This window comes from Pseudopodoces humilis, chromosome 7, assembly GCF_049639895.1.
Source record: "Pseudopodoces humilis isolate 2021_Gansu_Grassland_sample_001 chromosome 7, ASM4963989v1, whole genome shotgun sequence".
Classification (NCBI taxonomy): Eukaryota; Metazoa; Chordata; class Aves; order Passeriformes; family Paridae; genus Pseudopodoces; species Pseudopodoces humilis.
In genome coordinates, this window is record NC_142206.1 from 35,923,955 (window position 1) to 35,950,256 (window position 26,302).

Here is a 26,302-nt window from a genome sequence, read left to right on the forward strand (position 1 = left end):
GTATACAGCAAATATATTCTGTAATATATACCAGAAATAGTGTTATATATTACAAAAAATAGAGCTAGTATAATAATAACATCCTTTATTTGGTAGGCCATTACTTGAGACAGATACTTCCAGAATGTGGCAGACTGGGATCAGACAGCATTAAGGCTTATCATTTCCATTGGCAGCATAACAATTCCTTTTATATATTAGAAGAGTCAGCAAGCCAGACAGAGTATGGACAAGAGCAATACTCTACACTTCTTGAAAATGTGCATTTGATTCCATGCAGTAGAATGGAAGCTGTTCTGGATAGCAGGTAGGTCATCGTTTATTGGATAAAATGGGACACCCACCATACTGAGGTACATTTATAATCAACATAATATTTCTTTTTTTTTAAGGGAGAAAATAATTACATAGAATTGTCTTTCTCTACCTTTCACCCTGTTTCATATCCACAGACATCCTTCTTTTCAGAAGTACAGACTGGAAGGATTAACAGCTGTTTAATATGCAAGACTTGGGCAACACACAGAAGGTAGGTCAGCCCCAGATACACAAACCCAGGAGGAAACCGAGACTGTGACAAAGACCAGGCCTCTGATAGGCCGCTGAAGCAAACATTCCATCCCATAGAGATTAAACTGGAACTTTCTAACTGATGAGGGGGAAAGATGATCACATATTTGTCAGGAAAGAACAAAGTCATTATGGGGTATTTCTGGGTGTTTATATGACTGCGCAAAAATGCTTTAGAGATGTTTAGGGAAACGGGTGTGATGAAGGTACATTATAGATGAACAAGCACAGGAAAACAGAGAGGCAGTGGGACAGTGGGGCCAGTTGTGTGAAAACAAGCTGCAGGTCACCACACCTGCCTGGCCAACTCCAGGTTCCAGATAAACTCTCTGTTCTGTCTGTGTGCCGCCAAAGAACTCTGAGCCAGGGCAACTGATCTGGGATCTAGCCTGGAGATCTGCAGAGACTCCGTGCTCAACAGCCAAGTTTCCAGGGGGAATAAAGGCCTGAAGCAGGTATTGGAGAGACCAGCGCGGGTAGGGCGGGGATGAGCGGAGGGAGCCGCTCTCGGCAGGGCTCAGCGGGTGGGTGTTGAGCTGACAGCCGCTCGGCCTTCCCACCGCCCGGGCCTCGGCACGGCCGCTCTGCTGCACAGGGAAGGAGCGCTCGCCAAACCCCAAAGCCGCTGCAATGAGCTCCCTTGTGACACGGTGCACCACCAGTGGCCTCCCAGTGGAAACACATCAGCACAAACATCAGATACAGAACTTCACTGAGAAATTCCATTATTGCAGCTGCGGGGGGGAAAGGGTCAGCACGGCTTTACACTGTTGCAGCTTAGGCCCCTTGAGAACAAGCTGCAGAAGACAGAAATTTTTAAAAAAATAATAAAGCCAAACCCTGGATTTCTTACAAAAACCGCAACTTTTTGTTTCCTTAGGTAAATTCTCCACGAGAGGCTTACGGGGCTGCTGCCCGGTGTTCCTGGGCCGCTGGGCGGGGCGGCCCGTGCTTCCGGCAGGGGGCGGATGTTGGCGTTTGAATCGGCCGTCGGTTGGCGCGCGGTGCGGCCCGGCCCGGCCCGGTGTGAGCGGTGAGTGCCGCCCTCGGGGCTACGCGGCGGAGACAGGCCAGTGCCGGCCGGCCCGGTGCGAGCGGTGAGTGCCGCGAGTGCCGCCCTCGGGGCTGCGCGGCGGGGACAGGCCAGTGCCGGCCGGCCCGGTGCGAGCGGTGAGTGCCGCCCTCGGGGCTACGCGGCGGGGACAGGCCAGTGCCGCCCGGCCCGAGGCCAGGCAGGGCGACGGGGCGCTCCAGGGGCTGTATGAACTGCCGGGACAGGGAGACGGGAGCCCCTTCCTTCGCCGCGGGCTGAGGGACGAGCCACAGCCTCCCAGCCCGTGCTTTGCGGAGCCGCCGCCGCTTGGCTCCCGCCGCTCGGGGCGGGGGGGCTCCGGGAGTAGCTAACCCAAACGTGCTCCCTCTTGCCACCACGCTAGCGGGAGACGGGCGGCGTCCTGGGGAGTGTGGCACGGGAGGCGAGCGGGCGGGCGTCGCGCACCGGACCTGCCGCGGCCCTTGTGCCGGGCGGCGGTGGCGGCTGAGCCTGCGGGGGGGACGCGGCCCTGAGCCCCCATCCTCGGCTCCGCGGGACGTGCACCTGGAGCTCCCTCCGTGGGGAATTCAGGACACACAGGCTGTACGGATGACTTCGGGAGAGTTCCTTTGTTATTGTGCTGGGGAAAACGTGTGCCTGATAGATTTGTGCGTCTTGGGGCTGGCTTTGTTTTTTTTCCTTTTCAACCTCTAGTTAAAAGACTCTTGAAATGCCTTACGTTATGGAGCAGTAAAAAATTACACAATTAACAAAATCTAAACACCCACTCAGGACTTTTCTAGCATGTTTAGTCGAAGTAGATACATTTTATTTACATCGGTTTTCTAGACACTGGGTGATAATGTGGTAGTTCCTGTCTTGCGAACAGATTGATGCGGAATTGCTTTGTTCCTGTGAAAAGCCGCAGAGGACTTATGCAGGGGGCCTCAATGGTTGATCCGGGTATCTTTTAACTTGTAAATCCCAGCTTTGGGTTTGTTTACCTGTAAGAATTTGAGAAAAGTAGAGGGAATTGCGGATGGGGGTGGTGTAGCGATTTCTTTTTTCTTTCTGTTTTGCTGGAGCTAAGGAAAGGTGGGAAGGTGATTTTCTTGTTTCCAGCTACATAGGTGCTTTGTCCACCTGTAGGGCTTTTTGCAAATAAGATCTCGGGTTGTGTGCCAGTGTGTGGGTAGTTTCTTTGTTGTATTATCGCAGGAGCTTGAGAATGGTGAAGCCATCCTGGGGAAATCCTGAAGAAAGGGAATGTGTGTGAGCTCTGTGCTTGTCTTTTGCTCCCTCTACCTGATATAGTTATTCCTTTTTAATTTGGAAAAAGGGAAGTGTGTTTCTGGGAACATGGTAGTCACCTATTTAATCTGACGGTCAGCATGGTGTGTCTTTAGGAACTTTTTCATCTAATTTAGTGGTGGTGCTTTTTGGTTTGTTTTTCTTTTAGACTGTTTTTTGGCCAAGGTCCTTTGTGTAACTATTCCAGGTCTCAGTGGCATAGGGAAGTTGCCTTGTGCCTGAGACTTCTGCCTCCCTTCCTTTTTCCTTTCTCAAGATTATTGTCTCCTTCCCTAAATCTCCAGTAAAATTGCTACAGTGCTTTCTTTGCAAAAGTTTGAATTAGCCTAAAATTTGTTCCTGAGGCTGATATCTGGTAGTCATCAGAACTGTAAATACTGGACTACAGATAGCTCAGTCTTGTCAGGTTTCTGGTTTGAACCTTGGATTTGTTACTGGCTGCTTCCCTGTTTGCTTCAGCATGCGAGAGGGAGTTGTCTGCCTACCTGAGATCTAGCCTGGAGATGCAGGCCATCACTCATGATTTTTGGTTTGCAGAACTTAGGTAATGCTTTCTTCAGCTTCCGAAGGGAAGGCAAATCAAAGATCTACAGATGTGTTCCTAGAAGGGTTCTGAGAAAGAATAATTATCTTGGTGCTGTGGTGAAGAAACTAGGAATTATTTGGTTTGGGTTGTTTTTTTCTCCAAGATGGGCTAGGATAGGATGCATGGTGTGGCACACAGTAAAGGACAGCTCACGTGATGTTTGAAAGAAATGCAAGTTAGATCAGTGTTTCTAAATAAATTACTTCCCACTTCTGAAGGTAAAATACATTGTCCTACATGGTGTAAATTAAGTTCCCTTGTATGCATGTTCTGGTTTCCTCACCTTTTTAGTTTTTTTTCCTTTGGCATTTTTGTACATCAGGATTTCTCTGATTAGGCCAGGATCCTGCATTCTCCAAACTCTAGGAACTCTATTCATAATCACATCACTACACAGTTATATTTTGTTTCCAAGTTTTTTGTATTAGTACAATCTTTATTTGAGCAGAAATTAGAGCTCTTTCCTAGGTTTTCTGTGGACGATTATTTCTGTTGCTTAAAAGAAGTAAAAACTCTTCTGTACAATTAAATTTGTAGATAACTAGGTGTTGCATTGGACTTAATTTTCTATTCTGAAAATAAAATATATTGTTTGTTAGTTTGGGGAAATAGTTAAAAGTTGTTATATCTCTCATTGGTCTATGAATTTTTTTTCTGGACAATTGCATCCTGCTTTCTGAATCCCTATCTCATAATAACAGTTGAATTATTATGTTCTTTTATCATAATCCCACTTTTAGTATATTGAGTTTGAGGGGTTTTTTTCAGTTTTAAATAAAACAAAAGAAGTGTATAATGTTTATTAATGCACTGGTTGTATTTAATACTTTGTTTCTTTTGCATGACAGACAGCCAGAAGAACTCAGGATGAGTAAAACAAATAATTTTGATGTTCAAAGCACATGTGAGTAAAGTTTTCATCAAATAATTTCAGAAAGATTTAATCTGCACATATATAATGCTAGTTAGAACTTGTTTTATTTGGGTTCAAAGAGCAGTTGAGTTTCCAGTAGTCAAGTTATTGTGTCCAGTTTGAGGCTCTTCAGTACAAGCAAGACAAGGAGGTCCTGAGAGGGTTCAGCAGAGACCACAGAGATTTAAGATATGGGGCATTTCTCTCATGAGGAGAGACTGTGGGAGCTGGACCTGTTTAGTCTGGAGAAGACTGAGAGGGGATTTTGTTAAGGCACAGAAATATCTCAGAGGCAGGTGCTAAGAGGATGGTGTCACTCTTCAGTGGTGCCCAGCGACAGGATGAGGAGGAGTGGTCATGAACTAAAACACAGGAGCTTCCCCCTCAACATGAGAAACAGCTTCTTTACTCTGAAGGTGGCAGAGCACTGGAACAGGCTGCCCAGAGAGGTCATGGACTCACCCTGTCTGGAGACATCCAAAACCCACCAGCAGGTCCTGTGTCACCTGCTCTAGGTGGCCCTGCCTTGCAAAGAAAGGGTTGGGCCAGATGATCTCCAGAGGTCACTTCCAACCCTAGCCATTCTGTGAAATTGTATTGGAACCACCACTTGTCTCAGTAAATTAAAAAGAAATAACTTACAAACTTCCTTGGGTTTGTTTGCTGTAATTATTTTAAAATAGTATTTTCTGCAGATGTTTTAAGAAGGTAACCTTGTGAATTTAGCAGCCAAATCACACAGAGCTGTGTTTGAGATGTAACTTCCAGGACTTTCTTAGGCTGAAGCAGTAACCCTATTCTGGTTACTATTGTGACTGTTCTTAATCTTAGAATATTTTAAATGTATTTTATACATCTACTGGGAATTAAAGGAAAGCTATTAAAAGGCTTAAAAGGGCCAGAAACTCCAGTAAGTGGGAAATCCTTAAAGTTTTAGTTGAATGCAGTGTTGTCTCAAATTGTTAAATGTTTTTAAAAGCAGTGGTAGCAAATGACTTGGCTTCATTCACATGCTTATCACTAAGGTTATCATATAGGTAGACAAAGAAATGGCTGATTCATGGATTCAAACATGAGGATGACTTCATGTATAGTACTTAAAACAACTAGATGGGATTTCACATGCACCTGGACATTGTTGGCCATTTCATAATTCTCTTTGGTTGTTTTGGGAAGAATATTTCAATTGGGAGGACAGTTTGCTTGTGAATTTAGCTTGGCTGATAGACCACTCCTGCATCAGCAGGCTGGTGAAGTATTTTCTTCCTGGTAACTGGAGGGGGAAGAAATAGTACATTCTTCTGTATCTATGATAAAATTCAACATTAAGGAAAGTGATATCTACTGCCTTTATCCAGAAATCTACTTGAAGATGTGTGTGATTAAAAGAGGTGAAAGCTACTGCTCTGTAGCTGATCAATAGTAATTCCAGTACACTCACTGTGGTTATAAACATGGTTCTGTATTTTAGTTTGTGTTCTCTGTGGACGGACAGATGACTGCCCTGAAAAGTATGGAGAAAAAAGGACCTATGTGGAATACAATCTCACTGTTCATTATTACTGTTTGGTAAGTGTATGGTATTGATCTTGGACTTTCCTGTTTTATCTGAAAAAAAAGGTGCAACAAGTATTTAATACTAACACGCTGTTGTAACAATTTTGTTGCTATGAAGCTTGAAATGTGGGCTTTTAACTCATAGGCTTGTACTTGTCAGGTGCAGCAGATGAAATAAGTAAATCCTAACAAGCCTTTATTCAAAGCTAAATTCTGTTCATGGTCCATTTAAAGGAATTCATTAATTCTCCCAACCTATCATAGCAAGTAGCAGTGAAGGTACATGTTAAGACAAAGGGAACAGTAATATTGTAACACTTAAGTCCTGATTTTCAGTTAAATTATAGGTACACTCTTGATCACATTAGTACAGTTTCACTAATTAGTAGAATTTTTTAATTTAAACAAAGCTGTGGATATAACCTGCAGCTTTTGTTGTCACCCATGACATTTTCCAAGATTCATATTCTTAAAGGTATACTTAAACTACCTCTCAAACTTTAAATTTTTGCAGGTCTTTAGAATAATACTACTTTACAAAAAAAGTCTTTTGTTTATTAATAAATATAGTTTGAATTGTTCTCCCCAATTTTAAAATAAGTGCCAAGTTTCAAAAGTAATATAGGGTGTACATTTTATCAAAGTTCTTTAAAGAGTGTTGATTGTAGATGGTTTAATAATTTGGATAGGGAATCCTTTAAAAACTAAGGAGAGTGGAGGTTTTCTTAAGCTACATAAAGATAGAAATATTTGTTTTTAAATAAATTTTAAGCAGCTGTAAGAAAATAGAGGCAATAACACCATGTTAGTGGTAATTTTGTTTCCTATATAAGGCCATATCAAATAATAAGAAAAAATCCTATCCTAATGAACAGCTAGGAAAAATCATGCATGCAAGACTGAGCCTTAGGACTTATAAGGTATTTTAACTCCAGGAAGCTCATCACAGTATCTTCTACATTTTTTTGTCTCTACTTCTTTTAAAAATGAGCAAAGCCCTGTGATTTTACTTAAATATAGTGTATGTTATATTAGAAAAGAGTTCTACAAAGAGGCACATTAGTGACAGTTTAATTATTCTTTTCCAAATGTCTCACAGTTGGAAGAATATATTTAATTGGTTTGGGTATATAATCTTACATTTATTTGAGTAAAATATTGATAAAACTAGTTTAAATGGTGCTATGTTGAAATTATAAAATGAGATTCTAAAGAATATAGACAGCATCAAGTTGTGAAACTCTTCAGTATTTGAAGATTGTAATGTAGCTGCCTAACTTTAAATTACCATCAGGCTCTTGTGATTTGCCTAGTTACTTGATTCTGTGTTTATTTAAATCTCCTCTAAAGTGAATTACTTTTCCTCTTAGGTGACACTTCAGTACAGTTACTTCCTACTGTGCTTCATTATCTCCACAGCACAATTGTCATTTATATTAACTAAGCTAATTTAATTTTACTTCCTCTGAAGGTTTATATGCTGAAAGTAATTGTTTGACAATTATCTGAATAGTCAGTGTATTTTGCCTTCCTTTTTGAAGTATACAATCTCAGGCCCTACAGTACTATACAATACTTTGATATATTTGTTATTAAATATTTGACATACTTATTTTTCATTTTACTGGTTATTGTCGTGTCACACAAAAATGTGCTTTGTTATATAAATATATATATATAAATACATTTATTTTATTATAAAATGTTTTTATGTCAGGTTTTTAATCATTAAAATGTTTACATGTGAGCTTTTTTAGACTAAACTCTTACTTGACAAGCACAGTGTATGTAACTTTAAATCTTCAGGTTAGGTGGATATTTTAAAATACTTAATTTGTTTTTGTAGCTGATGTCAAGTGGCATTTGGCAGAGGGGTGAAGAAGATGAAGGTGTAGATGGATTTTTAATCACTGATATTAGAAAAGAAGTAAATAGAGCTGCAAAACTGGTAAGAATGATGTCTTTGGTATTTACAAGGGGAAAAAAGCAACTTTTAAGTGCTCTTAGTAGTGCCTTTGGGGTTTGTTTTCTTCCTCCAATGGGCAATGTGCTGAGCCCACTGAAACACCTGAATTTTGTTTAAGTAACAAGTATATTTGATTTGTGGAAGCCACAAGGGAAAAAAAACCCTGCAGAAATTGTAATGATCCACCCTTAAAGGGAAGGAAGCACCTAAGGTTCATAAATGCTCATTGGGCAAAAAGAGTGACAAAAGTCAGAGGCTCCACTAGAGATCAGAAAGTTTTGTTGGTCAGTTACACATTTGGCGTGGAAACTGGCCTGGGCTTTGTTGGGGGACACCTTTTGAGGATAGGTTTCTCCACCCCAAAGGCAGATTTCTTGCCTTCTATGTAAATTAGTTATCATGAGTAGTCTGTTCTTTCAGGCCTTTCTGGAAATGGGTTGGAGGGCTTTGAGGGTCTAAATCCTACCCTATAGTCCATGCCTGCTTCCTGCCACAAGTTCCTCTGCTTGTGCTGTGTTGTGGTTCTTTCTTATAGCAAAATGAATCTGCCTGGCCCTCTGCTCCAGTAAAGTCTTGTTCTTTTTCACGGTATAGTCCTTGGTTATCACCAACAGTTCTCATGTGTTACTACCAGCAATCCCTGGTTGACTCCAGAGCCATGTGGTTATCAGTATTTGAGATATGCACATTAGCCCCTTGTCCTCTGGGAACCAAGAGCTCCAAGGGTCTCACTTTGCAACACTGTTTATGGGGTCACAAGAGAATGGGCTTTAATTACAGTAATTTTCCATCCTGCCTGCAATTTGAGTTGGTAACTTTCTCTGAAGTTTCAGTAACAAAAATACTATTCCACTTGGGTTGTTATTGAGGCAAGGAAAATAAGTTTCCAAGGCTGTCTGTTATAAAACAGGACCTCATTAGATACCTGGGAACAGACAGTGTTTCTGGTGAGCTTTAAGAAAGGCTTAGTCCAGTGCAGTTTGTTCAGGTTGAAGCCTAGTGAACGTTTCTGAGATCACAGTGTGGCCTGGATGCTTCATTTACAATCCATCCCACAACTGAAGTTAGCTTCCCTGGGCCTCTACAGTTTGCAACTATTCTGATTCCTTGGGTAAGTTGCACATAAATAAGAGTGAATTGAACCTTCATAATACCTCATGACATTGTGCTGAGCTTGAAGTTGACAATAAATAATTATAGATGCCTATATATAAGTATATATATGTCTATGTCTATTATACCTGTATAAACTATAGGTACTGGTAAAATAACTTATATTTTATCTTACATGTCACAAGGCAATATGCATATAAACCAATACATAAAGTCTGTGAAAAAACTGCATATGCTTACTCTTTGTAGCAGAGCTAAACCACATTAGTTGTGTCACAGTTTTAATCTATTAGCTACTATTCTTTCTTACACTTGTTGTAACTTTTGTATTGAATTCCTTTAATTTTACATGTATTTAAAATGTTAATATTCTGTTTCCGAAACAAATTATTTCTAGAAATGTAATATCTGTAAGAAAAAGGGAGCTTCAATTGGATGTGTAGCTCCTAAATGCAAACGAAGTTACCATTTTCCTTGTGGGCTACAAAGGGAATGCATTTTCCAGTTTATGGAAGATTTCAGGTGAGTTTTGGGACTTTGTTGCTTTTCCATTTTCAATTTATCATATTTATACAGGAGGTGACTTAGGTTTCTTTCATGGCTTGTTATTGGATAGGCTGATAGTTGCAAATGGCATCAGATTATCTAGGAAACATACCCAATTTGTGGAAGACATGAAAGTCAAACAGTTGTATTGCATACCTAATATTTATGAACTCAGTTCTCAACACTTTTAAATACATGACTTTATGCTTCTACAAGTAGTTAAGTTGTTTATAAAATTGAGCAGTAAATTCTGAACTCTGAAATAAACTGCATAATGGTCGATTTGGGTTTTTTGTTTGCCAGTCTCCTATGCCTTTGTTGAAACGGCAGATCTTTGGCTACCTGTATCTCTCAGCAGTCAAAACACAGTGTCTGCCATGTTGTTGTTTCCAAGTTATTTGGAGAAGGACTGCAGGGGAAATGGTCTTAATATAAAATGTTTTGTTTTCTTTTACTGTCATCTGTCTAGCATCTTGTCTGTAGTCAAAATACTCTCGAGTGCATTATGCTTCTTATTGTGAGCTGAGTTTGTAGGGTGGGTGGACTGAAGCCTGGCAGGCACTTAGTAAAAACAACTTGCATTACCACAAGTGCATGTAAAGATAAGGCATCTTCAGAAAGGTTTCTTCTAGAGCTGCATTTCTTGGATGTCGTGGTATGGAATATCCCTGAGGCCAGTTTGGGTTAGCCATCACAGCTGTCTCGCCTTCTAGTTGCTTGTGCATCCCTAGCCTGCTTACTAGTGGGGAGGGGTGAGAAACAGAAAAAGCCTGGACTCTGTTCAAGATCCGCTGGGCAATAGCTGAAACATCACTGTATTATCAACACTGATTTCCTCACAAATCCAAAGCATCACTGTACAAGCTATTAAGTACTGTACTATTAAGAAATTCAACTCCAGCCTAGCCACAACAAGTGTGTCTGTATTTTTTGTTTGCATAGCACTTACTCATGAAAAATGGATTAATAAATTAATTTTACTGTCTCCAAATTTTATGAAGAAGGTTCTTAAAATGTTATTTTGTTAAGGAAACTGTAAATTACTCTTTTTAGATCTTACTGTTGGGAACATAGACCAGTCCAAACATTTACGGATAAAGAATCTAGAGAAGCTTCACAGTGCACAATATGCCTGGATGCGGTTGAACATCTTCCATTGTACACTGTATTGAAAAGTCCTTGCTGTAAAAATGCTTGGTTTCATCGAGAATGCTTGCAGGTAATACATGTTCTCCATTTAATTCTTTTTGCATCCATGGAGATCACATTTCTGTTCAAAAATAATGGAAACAATTGCTTACTGTTAAGTGTACGTAGTATGTATGAAGTATACTAGGTTTGAAGAACAGTGCTAAAATTATGTTATGGACACAACAGGATTTTGAGTTTTTAACACTATTAATTTTTCTTCCCCTGTGGCCCCTCATGTTTCTGCATGTATGGTACATACTTCATGCCTTTACTACTTTTAGGAACTGAAGTTCAACCTACATAGTTGCTTTCTTGCAGGTCATTATGTGCAGAATCTGAGTGCTAAAAATGTAATTTATCCATCCTGAGTTCTCTTTGGCTAAATCCAGGACTAGAAAAAGTTACAACATTCTTTTTGTAAATTTATGCTGGATCTGGAAAGGCTGACTGAAAAGGATAGTGCTTTCATTTATGAACCTTATTCTAGCATATGAGTTGTTTCCTTTAAAGGAAGAGAAAATCCTTGCCATTTGCTTTAATGGCATGTCACATCATGATTGATATCAGCTTTAACACCCATGTCAGGACAGTATCCATTAATGTAATGCGTGTCAATATTAAGACATAATTTATTGGCATCTTAAGGATGGTAGTAACTCAATAATTGGTTTGGTTTCTTTGTTGTGTTTTTTTTTCTTGGCACAGTATCAAGCTTTGAGTGCTGGGATATTTTTCTTTAGGTGCACAGTATGTAATAACAAGGACAATTTTCAAAAAGAAATGTTGAGAATGGGCATACACATTCCAGAAAGGTAGGTAACTTTGTTCATGATTTGTTTCCTGTATAAAAACTTTGATAGACTATTACAAACATTTATTTTATTCTAGGAACTTCAGCTATTAATATAAACGTTGGTTCTACCTTCAATTGTAGAGTTATTCAGTTTGGTAAGGAGTAGCCTGTTTTCTTTTAGATATGCATAAGAACTGGCAAAGGTGAAGTTAGTTATCTCAAACATGTAACAGGAATCTCTGAAAAGTCATTTTTAATGCCATAATTCAACTTAAACTCTAAACCCAATTAGAAGAGAAAAGCACTTCTTAAATACAATAATTTTTCCTTAACAGAGATTGCTGAGAAGTGTTATTTTCTGTGCCCAAGTTTAATTATCTGAATTTCTGTCAAGACAGAATTGTAATTGACTGATTACTCAGCTGTACGACTTCTATCTTCTGCCAAGGGATTGCAAAGGTTGTTAGTATAATAACTGCTTCCAAGATTCCAAACTGTTTTTCCTGTTTCTATCACCTGATGAGGCTCAAAATATCACAGAAAGAGATCAGAATTATGTTTCTTTGTTAGAAGTATTATTCCATAATAACTATTAGTCTCTTCAGAGAGAACTATTAATTCCCTCTTGAAACAAAAGCTTAAGATTCTGGAGAGGAAGCAGACTCAAAATAATTTATGAACTTTGCCATACTGGCCTGGAACATTCTGAGTTACCATTTATGAAACCAGTTTCAGCAGTAACTTGAGTGGGCTGCCTGAACAAATCTTTTTTTTCTGTGAGAGAAAAAAGGGACAGAGACAGAACAAACATGCACTAAGGTCATGTGAAAAATAATAAATACTTGAGATCAAAGTAACTTTATGGAAGAAAAAGTACATCTGTATTTTATAGACTTTTCCCCCTCTGTTACCTAGAAACCCCTTTCTGTTACGTAGAACATGACGTGATTGAATTATATTCATATGTTTATTGCATATATCTTTTTTTGAAATACAGAGTAACCCATTGAAACAATCAGAAATAATAGTTTTGATATCCAGTCTTCTGCCTTTGTTTACAGGGATGCATCTTGGGAACTTGAAGAAAATGCATATCAAGACTTGCTGCATTGTTATCAACACTGTGATGTTAAAAGATGTCTCTGCAAGAAAGGAAGAGACTATAATGAACCTGACAGGTATGATACCTTTAGCAGGAAAGTACAACTTAGGATGAAATAGTTTTTAGACATGTGTTGCTATTTATTAATATTATTTTTATTTACTTAAATGTCTTGATATTTTTCAGCATCAGGTTTTAATGTCAAACAAACACACTGTACAGATAGTGTTTGTTTTACTTAATGTAATCATATTTAAATAGTAAATGTCTCTAACTTGATCTGGTTATAAAAGCCATGAAGACCAAATTTAAGGGATTATCAGTTACTTTGTCCTAATTTTATACAGGCTGAAGTAGAATTTGTGCATCACCATAGTATGTGTCTAAATGAATGTTGTGTATGTATCATTCAGCATTTAATTCAGCAATTTAATAAGTGTTAAAACACTTACAGCTTTTACAAGAAGTTTTGTTAAAGTAGTAGACTTAGCTTAGTAGTCAGAATGTTTCCCTAGAGAGCTCTCCTTTAAAAGAATTACCATTTGGAAAAGTTGACTGGTGGATACCCATAAAACACAGAGGATTTTGCTGACTAGCAGGATGAGAAGAAAATAGTGCCTTCAATCAGTTGACTCCAGGGCAGGGGAATACTAATAGCCTCATTCAATGCAACTGCTGGAGCATGAGTAGCTTTTTTTCTTGTTGCAGCCAGATAATGAGTACATCTTGTGTGAAAAAAGTCTCCTTGATTAGAGTCAGTACTACCAGACTGATAAAATTATGTTTTGTTGGTTTAGTGTCTGGATTGCACTTACTATTGAACAGTCTTTGTTTTAAGTAGCCTTATTCATCTGTATAATTGTAAATACCTAAGCTTTTCCTTTTAGTAAATGGGAAATAAAGCGTTGCCAGTACTGTGGTTCTCGTGGGACTCATTTGGCCTGTTCATCTCTGAGGTCATGGGAGCAAAACTGGGAGTGCATGGAATGCAGAAGTATCTTTGCAAAATCAGGTAAAATATGGGTGTGATTTCTTAAATGACAACTTTAAGTTACGTAAGCATACTTGACAACTAGCAAATTCATTAAATTAATAAAATGTAATCAATACAGGGAAGTATAGCAAACGGAAAAAGCATGCTTTGGCTACCTCTGAAAAGGCAAATGGAACAACTTGTTTGCTGGAAGAGCCACCTCCAAAGTCCCCTCGGCAGTCATCTGGATCTTCATGCAATTTTCTGCTCCAGTGTGTAATTTTCTGTTTTCTCACAGAAACTGATTATTGCATAAAATAATACTTAAACATGAGGAAATGATGGCTTATTCTGTAGGAGAATCTTATATTAGATTGCAAATCAAATCAAATTGGAATAAAGTTCAGTGATTGAAGTTTTCTGAGTAAGCCATGAACTCTGGAAATTTGTTATAGTTATTTGGATTTGGAGGCAAACCACTTTTTAGTTTGGTAAAGATAAATCCTTGTCAAAGGAATTTTAACCATTTAGTGGTAGCTTAAGAGTATACAAATGGCAAAGCTTTAAGTTTGCTTATTGGTATTTTTTCCATTTTAATACTGTTCTAGAAGTCTGACTTAAAGATGCTCATAATAATGTTTTCCATTGCTGTAATAAAACTTTTCAAGTTTGTAGAAACTAATATTTTTAGTTTTTACTTACTGTGTCAGTCAGGACTTTTATCTGATGTATGAGATGCAACTAAAAACATCCCAAGTCCACAGTGTATTAAAACACAGAATTGTTATATTTTAAATGGTAGTTCAGACACCAGTGGACTTGATGAAAATGAAGATAAAAATGAGATTCAGTACTGATTTAGGGGAAAACTATATTGCTACCTAGAAATAGGAAGTGTCCATGCATTCTTCAGTTGTATCTCTTCTTAAAATACTGTTTTGGCTTATAGATCACCAAAGATAATGTGCCAGAACTTGTCACCTTGCTCACACCTAGAATTTCCAGCATCCAACAGAGTGTCAATGTCCTTATCTCCAGTGATGTCAAACAGGAACTGGTCCCTGAGGCACAGGTATTTCTTCTATTTTTCTTATTTTGAAGAGTAATCTAGCTCATGGCTTTATACTCTATTTCCTACAGAACATGCAGGAGGGTTGGGGGATGTCTCTGTGTGTGCATTTGTGTATATACAGTATCCATAATGTATTTGTGTGCATATACGGTATCCAGATATATTTCTCTGTGTGATTATATTCAGTATGCACATATATTTGTGTGTGTACATATGTATATAGTCACTGCAAAAATGAGTATACACTTAAAGCCTGAAGTCATAGCTTGAGAAAGGCTTCTGCTAAATGCTAGAGGAGTGTGAGGAGAAAGGAATGAAACCTACTGAGAATTTTTAGGTTAGATAGTGAGAGGATCAAAACCCAGAAATGCATATTTGTCCTTACTGATGCGTGGCTAAACATTCTTTAGAAAATAGGGAATAAAGAGAATCCTAATTGCTTTCTTCTAATCAGACAGGTCCTAAATTTTAAACGTTTTTGTATTTGTACCATATGAATAGTTCATGATTGTACTAAAGCCAGTGCTAAAGCAACATGTTTTAATATAGAATATTGAGTTTAAGGACATAAAATTCCTTATCCTCTTGTGAGTAGTTAATTTATGGATTCTACCTGATGTGTTAAAAATTCTCATAAGGGAATAAGTTATTTCTAGGAGATGCAGTATTTGGGATAGTTTTGGTTGGAAGCTAGAAAACTAAGGAAACATCTTGCTTTTTTAAGTGAGAACTTTCTTCCTGCTCAAATATATTTTTTTATTATAGTGACAAAGATTGTTCTCATTTGGTTGCAAAACATCTTTAACGTAAAATAAGCTCTTCAATTTCTTACTAGTTTCAAGTTGTTTAAATGTCAGCTCATTGTGTGAGAATTATTTGGCACTGTGTTGGAGTGACTGAATTAAGAAAATCATAATTTGTTTTATGCCAGGGTAATTATTTCTACCTCCTTTTTTCAGTTCTTAGAGGTATTTTAAAACTTGCCACTACAGTGTCAAAATTTTTTAAGGCTATACTAAATGTTTTACTGATAAAATTCAGCCAATACCTGAATGTGCCACAGTGTTCAGAGAAGTGTTCTTAATAGACTACTAAAATGTTTTTTGTGTAACTTGCTAATTATGAATCATAACATTTCATCTGAAAATACATGCTATTTTCTTGTAGGCATTTAAGAAAGCAAAGATGGGAGGCTTGTAATATACTGAAGGAGTTAAAGGTACAAGTTAAAACAAAAACAACAAGACTTAACATCAATGCAGAAAATATTTGGAGTAGTGCTTTGAAAGGATTTAGGCAGCGCATTTTTAGTCCTACAAACACTATTGAAGTAAGTTTCTTAAACTGCAAAAATAGATCGAAGACAAAAACTTCTGCTGCATCAAAACATCATTTCTTCCAGTTATTAATGCATCACCTTCAGAATTCATCATTGTTTGAAGGCTCTTCTGGAAAGAATTTGTCCCTCGATTTTCAAGGTAATTAGTTGCTTTTTATTGAGAAGTGTATAGGTTAAAATATTTTTTAATCTTCAGCCAGTATGAATGTCAGTTCAAAAGTACAGTCCTGAAGGATAAAAATTGGGGGTTGATTTTTTTATTTTTTCAATTCTAAAGTGGGATGGTGTGTGGATTTGTAATTAAAATTATTTGGGTTGGTTGGAAAAGTTGATGACAACCATGGAAAAACAGCATATAACTAGATTTGGGGCTTTTTTAATTAGTGTATTTGTTCTCTTCAAGTGAATTTCTTTCTTGCTGACACACATTCTCTGCTAATTATTTTCCCTTCCTCAAATTTCTAGAACATTATTTTTCATAGCATGCTTCTTCCCAAAGACGCCAAGTTAGTTTCTTTGAATTCTTATGCTTCATAATTAAATAAGCATTGGGTGTGAAGTGGAGGAGGAAGTTACATCTCCCACACCTTGATAGTGGCTGAAGAGCTGGTGTAAAAGAACGTGGTACTCTTTTGTAAAAATACGGTTTGAACTACCAGAAGATAGCAAAAGTCATTAAGAAAAAACAGCACTATGACATTTTCTATTAAAAAATGATGATTGGAAATAATTTCTATGCGTATAAATAGAAATATTTTTCTATTTGCAGCTGTAAAAGAGAATCTTTATTTTGAAGCTGGTAAAATGATTGCAGTTTGTCTGGTTCATGGCGGTCCATCTCCTGGGTTTTTTTCCAAAACACTGTTTGATTGCCTTGTATATGGTCCAGAGAATGTGAAGCCAGTTTTGGAGGATGTTGCTGATGTTGATGTAGCACAAACAATAAAAACGGTAATATGCAATAAGTTTTATTTCTTATTTAAGACTGTATTTGGAGATAAAGAAGGACTTACAGAATACAAATTTTGTTGAAATTAAAAAGCTTATTTTTCACATATATGTATACACACATGTAGTAAACAAGTGCCTAACTTATCTTTTTATGCAGATAAAATATGCAAATAATCTGTCCAGCCTACAGTCTACACTACAGGACTGTTGTGAATTCCTTGCTGCTGCTGGATGTTTAAAACCTGTAACAGCTTTGTGTGATAAGAACATGCTGGTGAATGACCTATTGATCTATCATGTAATCAAGAGAATTACTTTACCCTTAGAAAGGTTTGTTTTGTTTGAGTTTTTGAACTTCTTGGTTCTTTTCCTCACTGCAACTCTAAAGAATATGTTGCTAAAACTAACTTTCACAAGTTCTTACTTACTCTCCATTTAAACCACTGAAGTGTACTGTAATTTTCAGTTAATTAAGTAGCAACTGTTAACTAGGTAGTTAAACCGAAAGACAAATTATTTCTCTACATACCTGCTCTGACTTCTCCTTGGTCAAGGTTCCTTTTTCAGCCTTATAATGAAGGCAGATTCACAATTTTTAAACTACAGCATCACAAAGACCTCTGCACTATAAAATTTCTCTAGCTTATGTTCAATTCTAATTCGGAATTGCTTGAATTTAGAATATTTACATTTTAGAAATGCTTAGCATATGTTTAGAATTCAGTTGCGTTTTCTTGACTGCTTTGTGTGTGCCATTAGAAGTGCAATACTATCAACAAGTTTTAAGTTGGCCTGTTTAGAACATAAGCATTGAATTGATGTTACTGTGAGTTAATGATGACCTCATTAGCTGGAAAAGTTGCAGCTCTTGACTGTTCTTTGATTGGTCTCTGGCCTTACTTCCAATTCACATTCTTCAGCTGCTCTGTAAAAATTTATTGGATGCTAATTTTTTCAACAAGCATAGCCTGATTTAAACTTCACATATAGTGTTATCTATATCATATCATTATATCCTATCTAGTGTTATCTGCATTGGACACAGCACTTCAAGTGTGGCCTGACTGAAAAAGATCACCTCCCTTGAACTGCTGGCAACACAGTTCCTAGTATGGCCCAGGATGCTGCTGCCTGCATTTGCCACAGGCAGAAATAATAGCATGTAAGCACATGCAGTCTAGCAAAAGCCAAGTGAAGGCTGTCTTTTAAGACAACTTATTTTTTCTATTGACAAGGAATTTAAGGTGTTTTCCAAAGAGCTATTTTTAAGAAAGAGAATTGCTAGATTTTCACATTAAAGTTAAAAGTATACCTTGTACATACAGTTTACTACCTGGAAATAAGGTCAGTTTCTACATATCACTGGTATTCCTTTCATTTCCCCGTAAAGCTCTAGAGAAACATTTAGATTGTTAAAATGAGAGTTAAACACATTTCCCAAGACAAAATGAGAGTAATATGTAACCTTTTTGACAAGATTTAGAGACTGGAGATGGGGAAAATTTATTTTATCCCATCTTGCAGCTTTATAAAATGCAGAGATCTGATGTGTGGTCACTCTTTCTTTTTTCCCCCTCCTAGTTTTAGGCAGGGTTTGAAAACTCTTGGTGTTCTAGAGAAAATGCAAATGCACCCGGATGTATTCTCTAGCATATTGTGCCACAAACCCGAAAGACTTTCAGCGGAAACTGTTTGTGATCTCTTTACAATCCATTCCTCATCAGATGTAAATAAAGTTGAAGGTGCTGATTTTTGGATGGGCTATTTGCAAGATGTGGAGAGTAAGTAATTTAATTTTTTAAAATTTTTTTTAGTTTTAGGGGTCAGTGGTGTAAATAAATCAAGGTTTTGTAGTCACTATCAGTTCCTAATTGTTCTTTCTTCCCCCTCTTTCTTACTAATTGGAATTTTTGAAACTGTTGCCCAAAACCTTAGTGGGGTAGGTATCTGAAAAATTTGCTCTAGGATTCCTGTGAATTAAAAAACAAAAATCCAACACACAACCTTAAGAGATACAGAAAAATCCTTTATTAGATAGAAAACTGGTCTTTAAAAATTCAGTCAATTTATCTTTTTCGTGCAGAAGAGATTCTTGTATTCACTTAAGATTTTTCAGAACTAATTTAAGTTGTTTTTTCTTGCTAAACTTTTTCTGAGGTAGCCATATTACTGCTAATTATTCAGCATATTATTGGGTTTTTTCCCACTTAGCGCTTAACATGCAGGGTAATGGTTTATATGCAATAATCAATGATAAAACTTAATCCTATTTTTTTAGGTGGTGAGTCTGTAGTGACGTTGGAGGATATTCTGCTCTTCGTAACAGGCTCCTGTTATATACCATCTATTGGTTTTGATCCTGAACCTACAATTAAATTTTTGCATATAACGTATCCCATTGGAAACAGACTTCTTAATTGCTTAGAGCTTCCCATAACAAAGACGTATCAGCAGTTCAAAAATAAAATGGAGCTCACCATCAGGAACACCCTAAGAGTTGAAAAGGAATAAGTATTTTTGCTATTAAACTGAATGTTGGACACTTGAGTTTTCTGCAGGAACATCTGCTTTTAATTCACTCCTGTATTTTTGGACAACATGCTTTTAGTAATTTTCGACCTTTCCCCCAAAATTATGCTAAAAATTACGTTATGGGGGGGAAGATAATTTCCAAATTTAAAAAAAAAAACTTTATCTCCTGAATAATTTTCCTTTTGAAGTTGACTTTAAGAGTCCTCCATCTCTTGCAGAAGTACTTTAAATGTCAGCTTTTGCTGTAGACAGATATGAAATGTTACCACACTCTGTAACAGGTAAGTATGTAGATCATATCAAATACTTAGGTAAATTATTTATCAAAAACAAACCAGGTGCGTTTTGAAGACAGCTGCTGTAGAGCATTGTCTTGTGTAAAACTCTGATGCAGTTCTTCAGTTCCATGTATATTACCTCAGTAATTGATTTGTGTATTGATTCATTTATGTTCTGATGGTTCATAGAAACCTGGGAAAGTTAAAATACTTGTAGTTTCATGGTCATTGTGGCTAGTGCATTCGAGGTCTGGAGAAAACATTGGTAAAATAGTACAGCATAAGAACAAAAACTGATTGAACTTGTGTCTCTGTTTTTAAACAAAATCTTTGACATTTGCACATTTCTGCATTCTACTGTCATGCATTAATTTTTAATTGCTCATAGAGCCAAAATAGTAAACACCAGAAGTTTGTTGAACATGCAACAATAACTGGTCTTTCAAAGTGAAATATATTAGTTAGACTTAATGTTGTTGAGTATGAAAGAATAGAAATTTCTTGCTCATTAGGACATGTAAACTTGTCTTCCATTAAAGTATTTTCATACAACCATGTACTAAAGCTTTTCTTTAAATTAAAGGCAGTCAACCATCAAGCTTGTTTGGGTCTGACACTTTTCTAGCTTTTATTCTAAATTCTTCCGACTCAGTCGTAGGCACATTCTGAGCACTGTAGAAAATATATTTTAGTGCTGCAGTACTTTGTGTAAATGGCCGGGCCATTGAGCTGTGAAAGATAAGTAGTGAAATTCCTATGCAGAAACACTTCAGTGTTACTAATGCTTCATCTATGACAGTAAAAGGACATTGAAATACATTCTTTTTAAATGTATGCTGCTCTCTGTTTTGAAATTATACTATTTCCCTCTGTTAGTTTTGACCACTTTGTACTTTGTCCTGAACAAAACTTGTGCTATAGATGTAATACAGATATACAGATACATACGTGTCTGTATGTATGCACATTCTTCAAAATACTGGGAAGTAATCATACACTTTTTTATTAATATAACTTGGTTTGAATTGAAAATATAAGCAGGATTGCATTACATTTTAATTCCTTGGCAAGGAAGTACATCCACAGTAATTGTAAAGGGATAGGTGCTTCTGAAAAAAAATGTAAGAAAGTCTAAGGAAATCATTGCAAGTCTTAGATCAGATATTTCTCATTACTGAATGCCTGAAACAATCTAATATCATCAGTCTTGTCATTATAAATTTAGGAATACTAGAAATTAAGACAGGACTGGCCATGGTTTTTGCTTGTTAGCCAAAAGCATATTCAAGTCTCCTTTAAAATAAACATGATCTCTTGGAGAATGTAATTTGACTTGTTTATATATAAGCATTTTCTCAGTGTCTTCTTTTCTCCAATAATACAGTGTTTCTGATCTTTGCATAATTATGACTCTCATTCTGCCAATAAATTCTTTGTATTCTTACCCTTCACAATGGTCTATTACCATTATAAGGAGAGTGGTTTGGCACAAATTTGTTTACATAATAAGGATTCATATTGTATGTTTGTATTTTTCAAATATGAGTTTCCTGCAGATATTATACTTTAAAAATTATTTTAAAATTATTTTCTTGCCTAGCTAAAGATATATGTGTTCTGTAATGTTAGTCTTCCAGATTTTACGAAACTGGCAAGCAGAGTGTGAGTAATTTTAAAGGACAAGGACTTCTGGTGCCTGCATTGTCAAGAGAAATTGTTCAGAACCTGGAACAAAATAAACTGCATTTTAAAACCTTTGATGGATAAAGAAATAATAAAATAATGTGAATATAAGGCTTCAAAACATTCCTGAAATTATAAAAAATAGAGTTTACACTTGTTACTGCTTTTTACTTTTGAACTCATCAGTTGAAAGGCTTTTATATAAAAGGCAGAACCTAACCTATATGCCAGGTGTAAAAAGATGTTAACTTTATAACGAGCTTTTATACAGTGCTATATTCAAACAATGAACTTGTAAAATTTCATAGTGTGTAATATTGCTTAAAAGGGTTTTTCTTGCACAGAATTTGTTTCCATTTTCTAATACTGATGTGTACCCATTCAAGACAAGTTGTGTTCTCCTTTTCTGTTGGTTTGATCAGTTCTATCTAGACACTCCAATATAATACTTCATATATTCAAGTTGTGTTCCTGAATGTTGCTATGGAAAGGAATTTTCTCATTTTCAGCATTTATTTATATAGACCAGTCATAAATTTATTTGAACTGTTCATTAGAATTCTAATGAATAAGCTAACTTCCAAGCACAGAATGGCCTCCCTTGTCTTGAAATTTTAAGAGCAATTTATATAGGTGTAAGAACCGTAGGCTTTTTACTGTTGTAGCAGATCACTGAAGTGCAATATTATGGGGTAGTTTTCATTTTACATAAATATAACCTGAGGCACACCTGGAAATTAGGGAGGCTGCTTACTTTCAGTATTTCTGTAACACAGGGAGAATAATTGTGTATGCATCAGTTGTGTATTAAATATATTCTTAGAGAAGCTGCATCTTTTATAAAATTTGTCAGCGCCACAAAAGAACTGTTGCAGTGCTTTTTTGTGTTTGGCCAAAGAACTTTATCCCACAGTTTCTGCATCAAACCCTTAGTTTTCATCTGGAATCAGCACATCAAATAAGCTATTTTCTAGAGATTAATTTTATACTAAACCATAATATATTAGTATTAGTGGGTTTAGTATGGTCTCCTTAACAATGCACGTACATTTAAAAAAAACCCTCAAATATTTTAGCTCTGTGTTTGAAAGACCAAGGAATAAGAAATTTCTGTGACTTGCTTTTTTTGCCCATTCAGAGAATGCTTGCCAGAAAACAGTTAACCTTTTTAACTTATTTAAGAGTGAAATATAGTCCAAAGGAGAAAAAAATTGTTCATGCAAATATAGAAGTCTAAACCATTGTGTGCTGTAGATTTGATTATTTTCATTAAGATGTTAAGTCCTGGAATTTGAAAACATGAGGATTTTGAGAGTATTAGTAAATCCTACTCACATTCTGCATATGCATTTTGAAAATAGTATCAAAAAATCTGATTTAAATTGAAAGAATTGCAACTTTGAATCCTACAAAACATTCTTTCAAGTTTATATTGCATCTGTTTTATATGGTGAAACATGTTTAAAGCTCAAACTTTACTGTTTCTTACCTAAGGGAATATCTAGTTGGACAAAAGAAAAATTAAAATGCAAAAACTTCTGAAGTGTCAAATCATATGTATAGAGAAAATAATTTTCAAAATGTTAATGTTTGTAAAAAACTAGTCTAACCCTCTGATTTTTGTATTACATAAACAATGTTCTCTTTAAAATTATGGTGTTTAGAATGTTATGCAAAAAAATGTAATTTTGTACATTTTTTTAGCTCTAACTTGAACTGCAGGATCAGTGCCTGAACTGTTGCATCTCCAAGCAACGTTTTGCATGACAGACGGTAGCATCAGTGAAATAATAACTGTGGGGAACACCGTGTATATGTCCAAAGTGCAATAAAAGGTTAAATATGTAGCTTCCGTGTTTTTATTTTGTTGATTTATGGGTTTTAGCTCTAGAAGTGTTAACACGATTTTTTTTAGCTTCATTCGTGTACCTGTAGATTTCTATAAGGGTGTATATGGCGTGTTTATCCCGATACCGTTGTATCCACAGCTGAGCTGGAGCAAGGGGCTCTTTCCCCGTAAGATTGATCTAAGTGCGACTTGAGGCAAAGGAAAGCAAACTTGTAACTATATTCCGCTGTGATAACTCACTAAAACTTCATGACTATTTGTAGCTAGCTCCCTGGTTTTGAAACATCAGACCTTTCATTTGGTCTTCAGGTGGTCGTATCAAAGCTGTTTCAGTTACTTCTTGAAACTTCAGTCCGAGAGCACAACCTCCCGCCTCCTCTACAGCGAAGCGGTGCAAAGGGCGGTCCCCAGGGCGGTCCCCGGCGCAGCTGCCGGCCGGGGCAGAGCCCGGGCCTGTGCTGTCCCCTCAGTGGGCGTTCCCGGCTGCCGTGGGGCCGCCCCCGGCCCGCCACGTGTCGCGGCGGCTGCGCAGGCGGGGCGGCGCGGCCGGGCCGGCGGCGCGGGAAGATGGCGGCCGGGATCAGGGAGAAGCAGACAGGTGAGCTCTGCCCGCGCTCCAGCCGCTCGGCCGGGGAGCGGGGCCGGCCGCCGCCGCGCCTGCCGCCTCCCCGCGGGGATTCGCGCCCTCTCACCCGGCTCGGGTCTCCCGGCAACGGGGTGGCGGCCCCTCTACCGCCTTCTCCTCGCCTCTGCGGCGGTGGGCTCGGGGCGGCGGGGCTCCGGAGCCTCGGGCCGCAGTTCTCGCACAGGGACCCCGGCCCCGCTTGGGGCCCCAGGCCCGGGGACGTGGCCGTAGGTGCCGCCGAGGTATGGAAGGCGCCCCCGGGGCGGGAGTTGGCCGGGCCCGGGCCGTGAGCGGTGCCTTCCCCGCGGCCGTGGGAGCGCACCCTCCGTTTCGTTGCTTTCTTCCCGTGGGAAGCATCGACGGGAAATAGCGTTTAATGGTGCAAAAATAAAGCTGCTGTTGTCACGTTCATGTTTAGACAATACAGGGGGGTCCGAGCGTGTACTGACCCTCAAGAAATTGAGAATACGATAATAACAACTAAACTAATTGTGCATGAGGGTTTCTATGAGTAAAGGGTTTCTTATTCAGTCCTTTCATAGACATTGCTGAGAGTCCTTAATTGATTCTTCTCTGCCTTGATGCTGCTTCGTAAAGCCTTGAACATACTCCAAAAGCACAGGGTATGTCAGCTCCGTAGTCCTCTACTTCCCTTGCTTGCCGAAGTTGTAGTCAGTAGTTAAGTTGTAATCATGACACTTTCTCCTTGACAGCTGCAGTATCTTTGGTGTTATAGAGGATTCTGGATGTATTTAGTTAGCATGAAATAGTTCAAATCATCTGCCTAAAAATCTCAGTTGCAGTCTCTATGGACCTTAAATATTTTGCTAGTTTGCTTCATTTTTTGGTACCAGTCTACTTCATTCCTCTGCCATCTACCATTGATAGTGCTATTTGATGTTCCTCTGAAGTCCTTTATCCATCTTCTCTTTGCTATCTGTCTAATAAAGTGTATTTTCTTTGAGCTCATATTCTGTACAGCTTTATTCTTTTCTATTCTGTTTCACCGTGTTCATAGAGTGGTTTGTATTGAAAGGGACCTTGAAGATGATCTCATTCTAACTCTCTGCCTGCTCTGGGCAGGAACACCTTTCACTACATCAGGTTTCTTAAAGCCCCATCCAGCCTGGCCTTGCACACTTCCAGGTAGGGGGTATCCACAACCTCTCTGTACAACAGTTCCAGAGCCTCACCACCCTCATAGGGAAGAATTTTTACCTTATACCTAATCTAAACCTACTCAGTTTAAGGCTATTCCCCCTTGTCCTGTCACTACATGCTCTTGTGAAAAGTCCCTCTCCAGGATTCTTGTAACTCCATTTAGGTACTGGAAGGCACTATAAGGTCTCCCTGGAACCTTCTCTTCTCCAGGTTGGAAAAACCCAATTCTCTCAGCCTTTCCTCGTAGGAGAGTTACTCCAACCCTCTGATCATCTTGGTCGTCTTCCTCTGGACTTAATCCAACAGGTTCAAGTTCTTCTTATGCTGGGCCCAGGTGTCGACACAGTACTCCAGGTGGGATCACACCAGAGGAAAACAGAGGGGCAGAATCCCTTCCCTCACCCTGCTGGCCATGCTGCTGTGGATGCAGCCCAGAGTACAGCTGGCTTTCTGGGCTGCAAGTACACACTGCCAGGTCATTTCAAGCTTCTCAAGCACCAACACCCCCAAGTCCTCAAGGTTGCTGTAAATCCGTTCTCTGCCCAGCCTGTATTTGTGCTTGGGATCGCCCTGACCTAACGCAGGAACTTGTACTTGGCCTTGTTGAATTTCCTGAGATTTACACAGGCTCACCTCTCAAACCTGTCAAGGTGCCTCTGGATGGCTCCCTTCTTTCCAACTTATTGAGGAGAAATTTCTCCATGGAAAGGGTTAAACATTGGAGTGAACTGCCTATGGATGTGGTAGAGTCACCATCCCTGCAGGTGTTCAGCTGGACATGGCACTTGGTGCTGTGGTCTGGTTGACAAGGTGGTGATCAGTCAAAGGTTGGACTCACTGATCCTAGAGTTCTTTTCCAACCTGAGTGATTCTGTGATTTGGTGGCCACACACAGCTGTATGTCATTGGCAAACTTGCTGCAGGTGCACTCAGTCTCACTGTCCATGTCACCAACAATTGTTACTTGATTATTTCAGTCAGCTTTTACAACTGAATCCGTGTTGTCTTCTGTTAAGGAGGTCTTTTCCAGGGAGCTAGATTCACCAACTAAAGTATATTCAGAAAAAGGTTTCTTATCATTTAGTTACAGTATTACCATGTATGTGCACCATCTGTTGTGACCTTTATCCTGGTTCATAACCAGAATTGTTATTTCAT

At 38.2% G+C, this 26,302-nt stretch overlaps 2 protein-coding genes across 8 annotated transcripts in view; both read left to right on the forward strand.

Annotated features, from left to right (window-relative positions):
* Window positions 1–1,435: 1,435 nt before the first annotated feature.
* Window positions 1,436–23,327, forward strand: G2E3 (G2/M-phase specific E3 ubiquitin protein ligase). 6 transcript variants are annotated; one of them, XR_015772982.1, is made up of 17 exons: window positions 1,581–1,740; window positions 4,349–4,404; window positions 5,885–5,982; window positions 7,817–7,918; window positions 9,447–9,571; window positions 10,649–10,814; window positions 11,492–11,598; window positions 12,641–12,757; window positions 13,569–13,693; window positions 13,794–13,926; window positions 14,604–14,726; window positions 15,894–16,204; window positions 16,835–17,016; window positions 17,174–17,346; window positions 18,598–18,797; window positions 19,295–19,829; window positions 21,456–23,327. XR_015772982.1 is itself a non-coding variant. In XM_088058148.1 (16 exons), the coding sequence occupies exons 2-16, from the start codon at window positions 4,368–4,370 to the stop codon at window positions 19,525–19,527; spliced, it is 2,232 nt and encodes a 743-aa protein (XP_087914274.1). In that variant the 5' UTR covers window positions 1,436–1,450; window positions 4,349–4,367; the 3' UTR covers window positions 19,528–23,327. The 6 variants fall into 6 exon arrangements, 5 of the variants coding, with proteins under 5 accessions (XP_087914274.1, XP_014105510.2, XP_014105512.2 ...); XM_088058148.1 differs by lacking the exon at window positions 1,581–1,740 and adding an exon at window positions 1,436–1,450 and having other exon boundaries at window positions 19,295–23,327; XM_014250035.2 differs by having other exon boundaries at window positions 1,542–1,603; window positions 19,295–23,327.
* Window positions 23,328–23,863: 536 nt separating this feature from the next.
* The window catches only part of SCFD1 (sec1 family domain containing 1), a 48,715-nt gene continuing 46,276 nt past the window's right edge, over window positions 23,864–26,302 (forward strand). For both annotated transcript variants that reach the window (XM_005520315.3, XM_014249691.2), the window contains exon 1: window positions 23,864–23,956. In XM_005520315.3, coding sequence (XP_005520372.1) covers window positions 23,926–23,956 — 31 coding nt within the window. In that variant the 5' untranslated portion in view covers window positions 23,864–23,925. The remainder of the gene's footprint in view (window positions 23,957–26,302) is intronic.

What these genes read in the sequence shown, in the direction of transcription:
- G2E3 (XM_088058148.1), top strand. Translation starts at nt 4,368, where the DNA reads ATGAGTAAAACAAATAATTTTGATGTTCAAAGCACAT. An exon ending in CAGTTTATGGAAGATTTCAG is followed by an intron (nt 9,572 to 10,648) that starts GTGAGTTTTGGG and finishes TACTCTTTTTAG; the next exon opens with ATCTTACTGTTGGGAACATA. An exon ending in TTTGTCCCTCGATTTTCAAG is followed by an intron (nt 16,205 to 16,834) that starts GTAATTAGTTGC and finishes TTCTATTTGCAG; the next exon opens with CTGTAAAAGAGAATCTTTAT.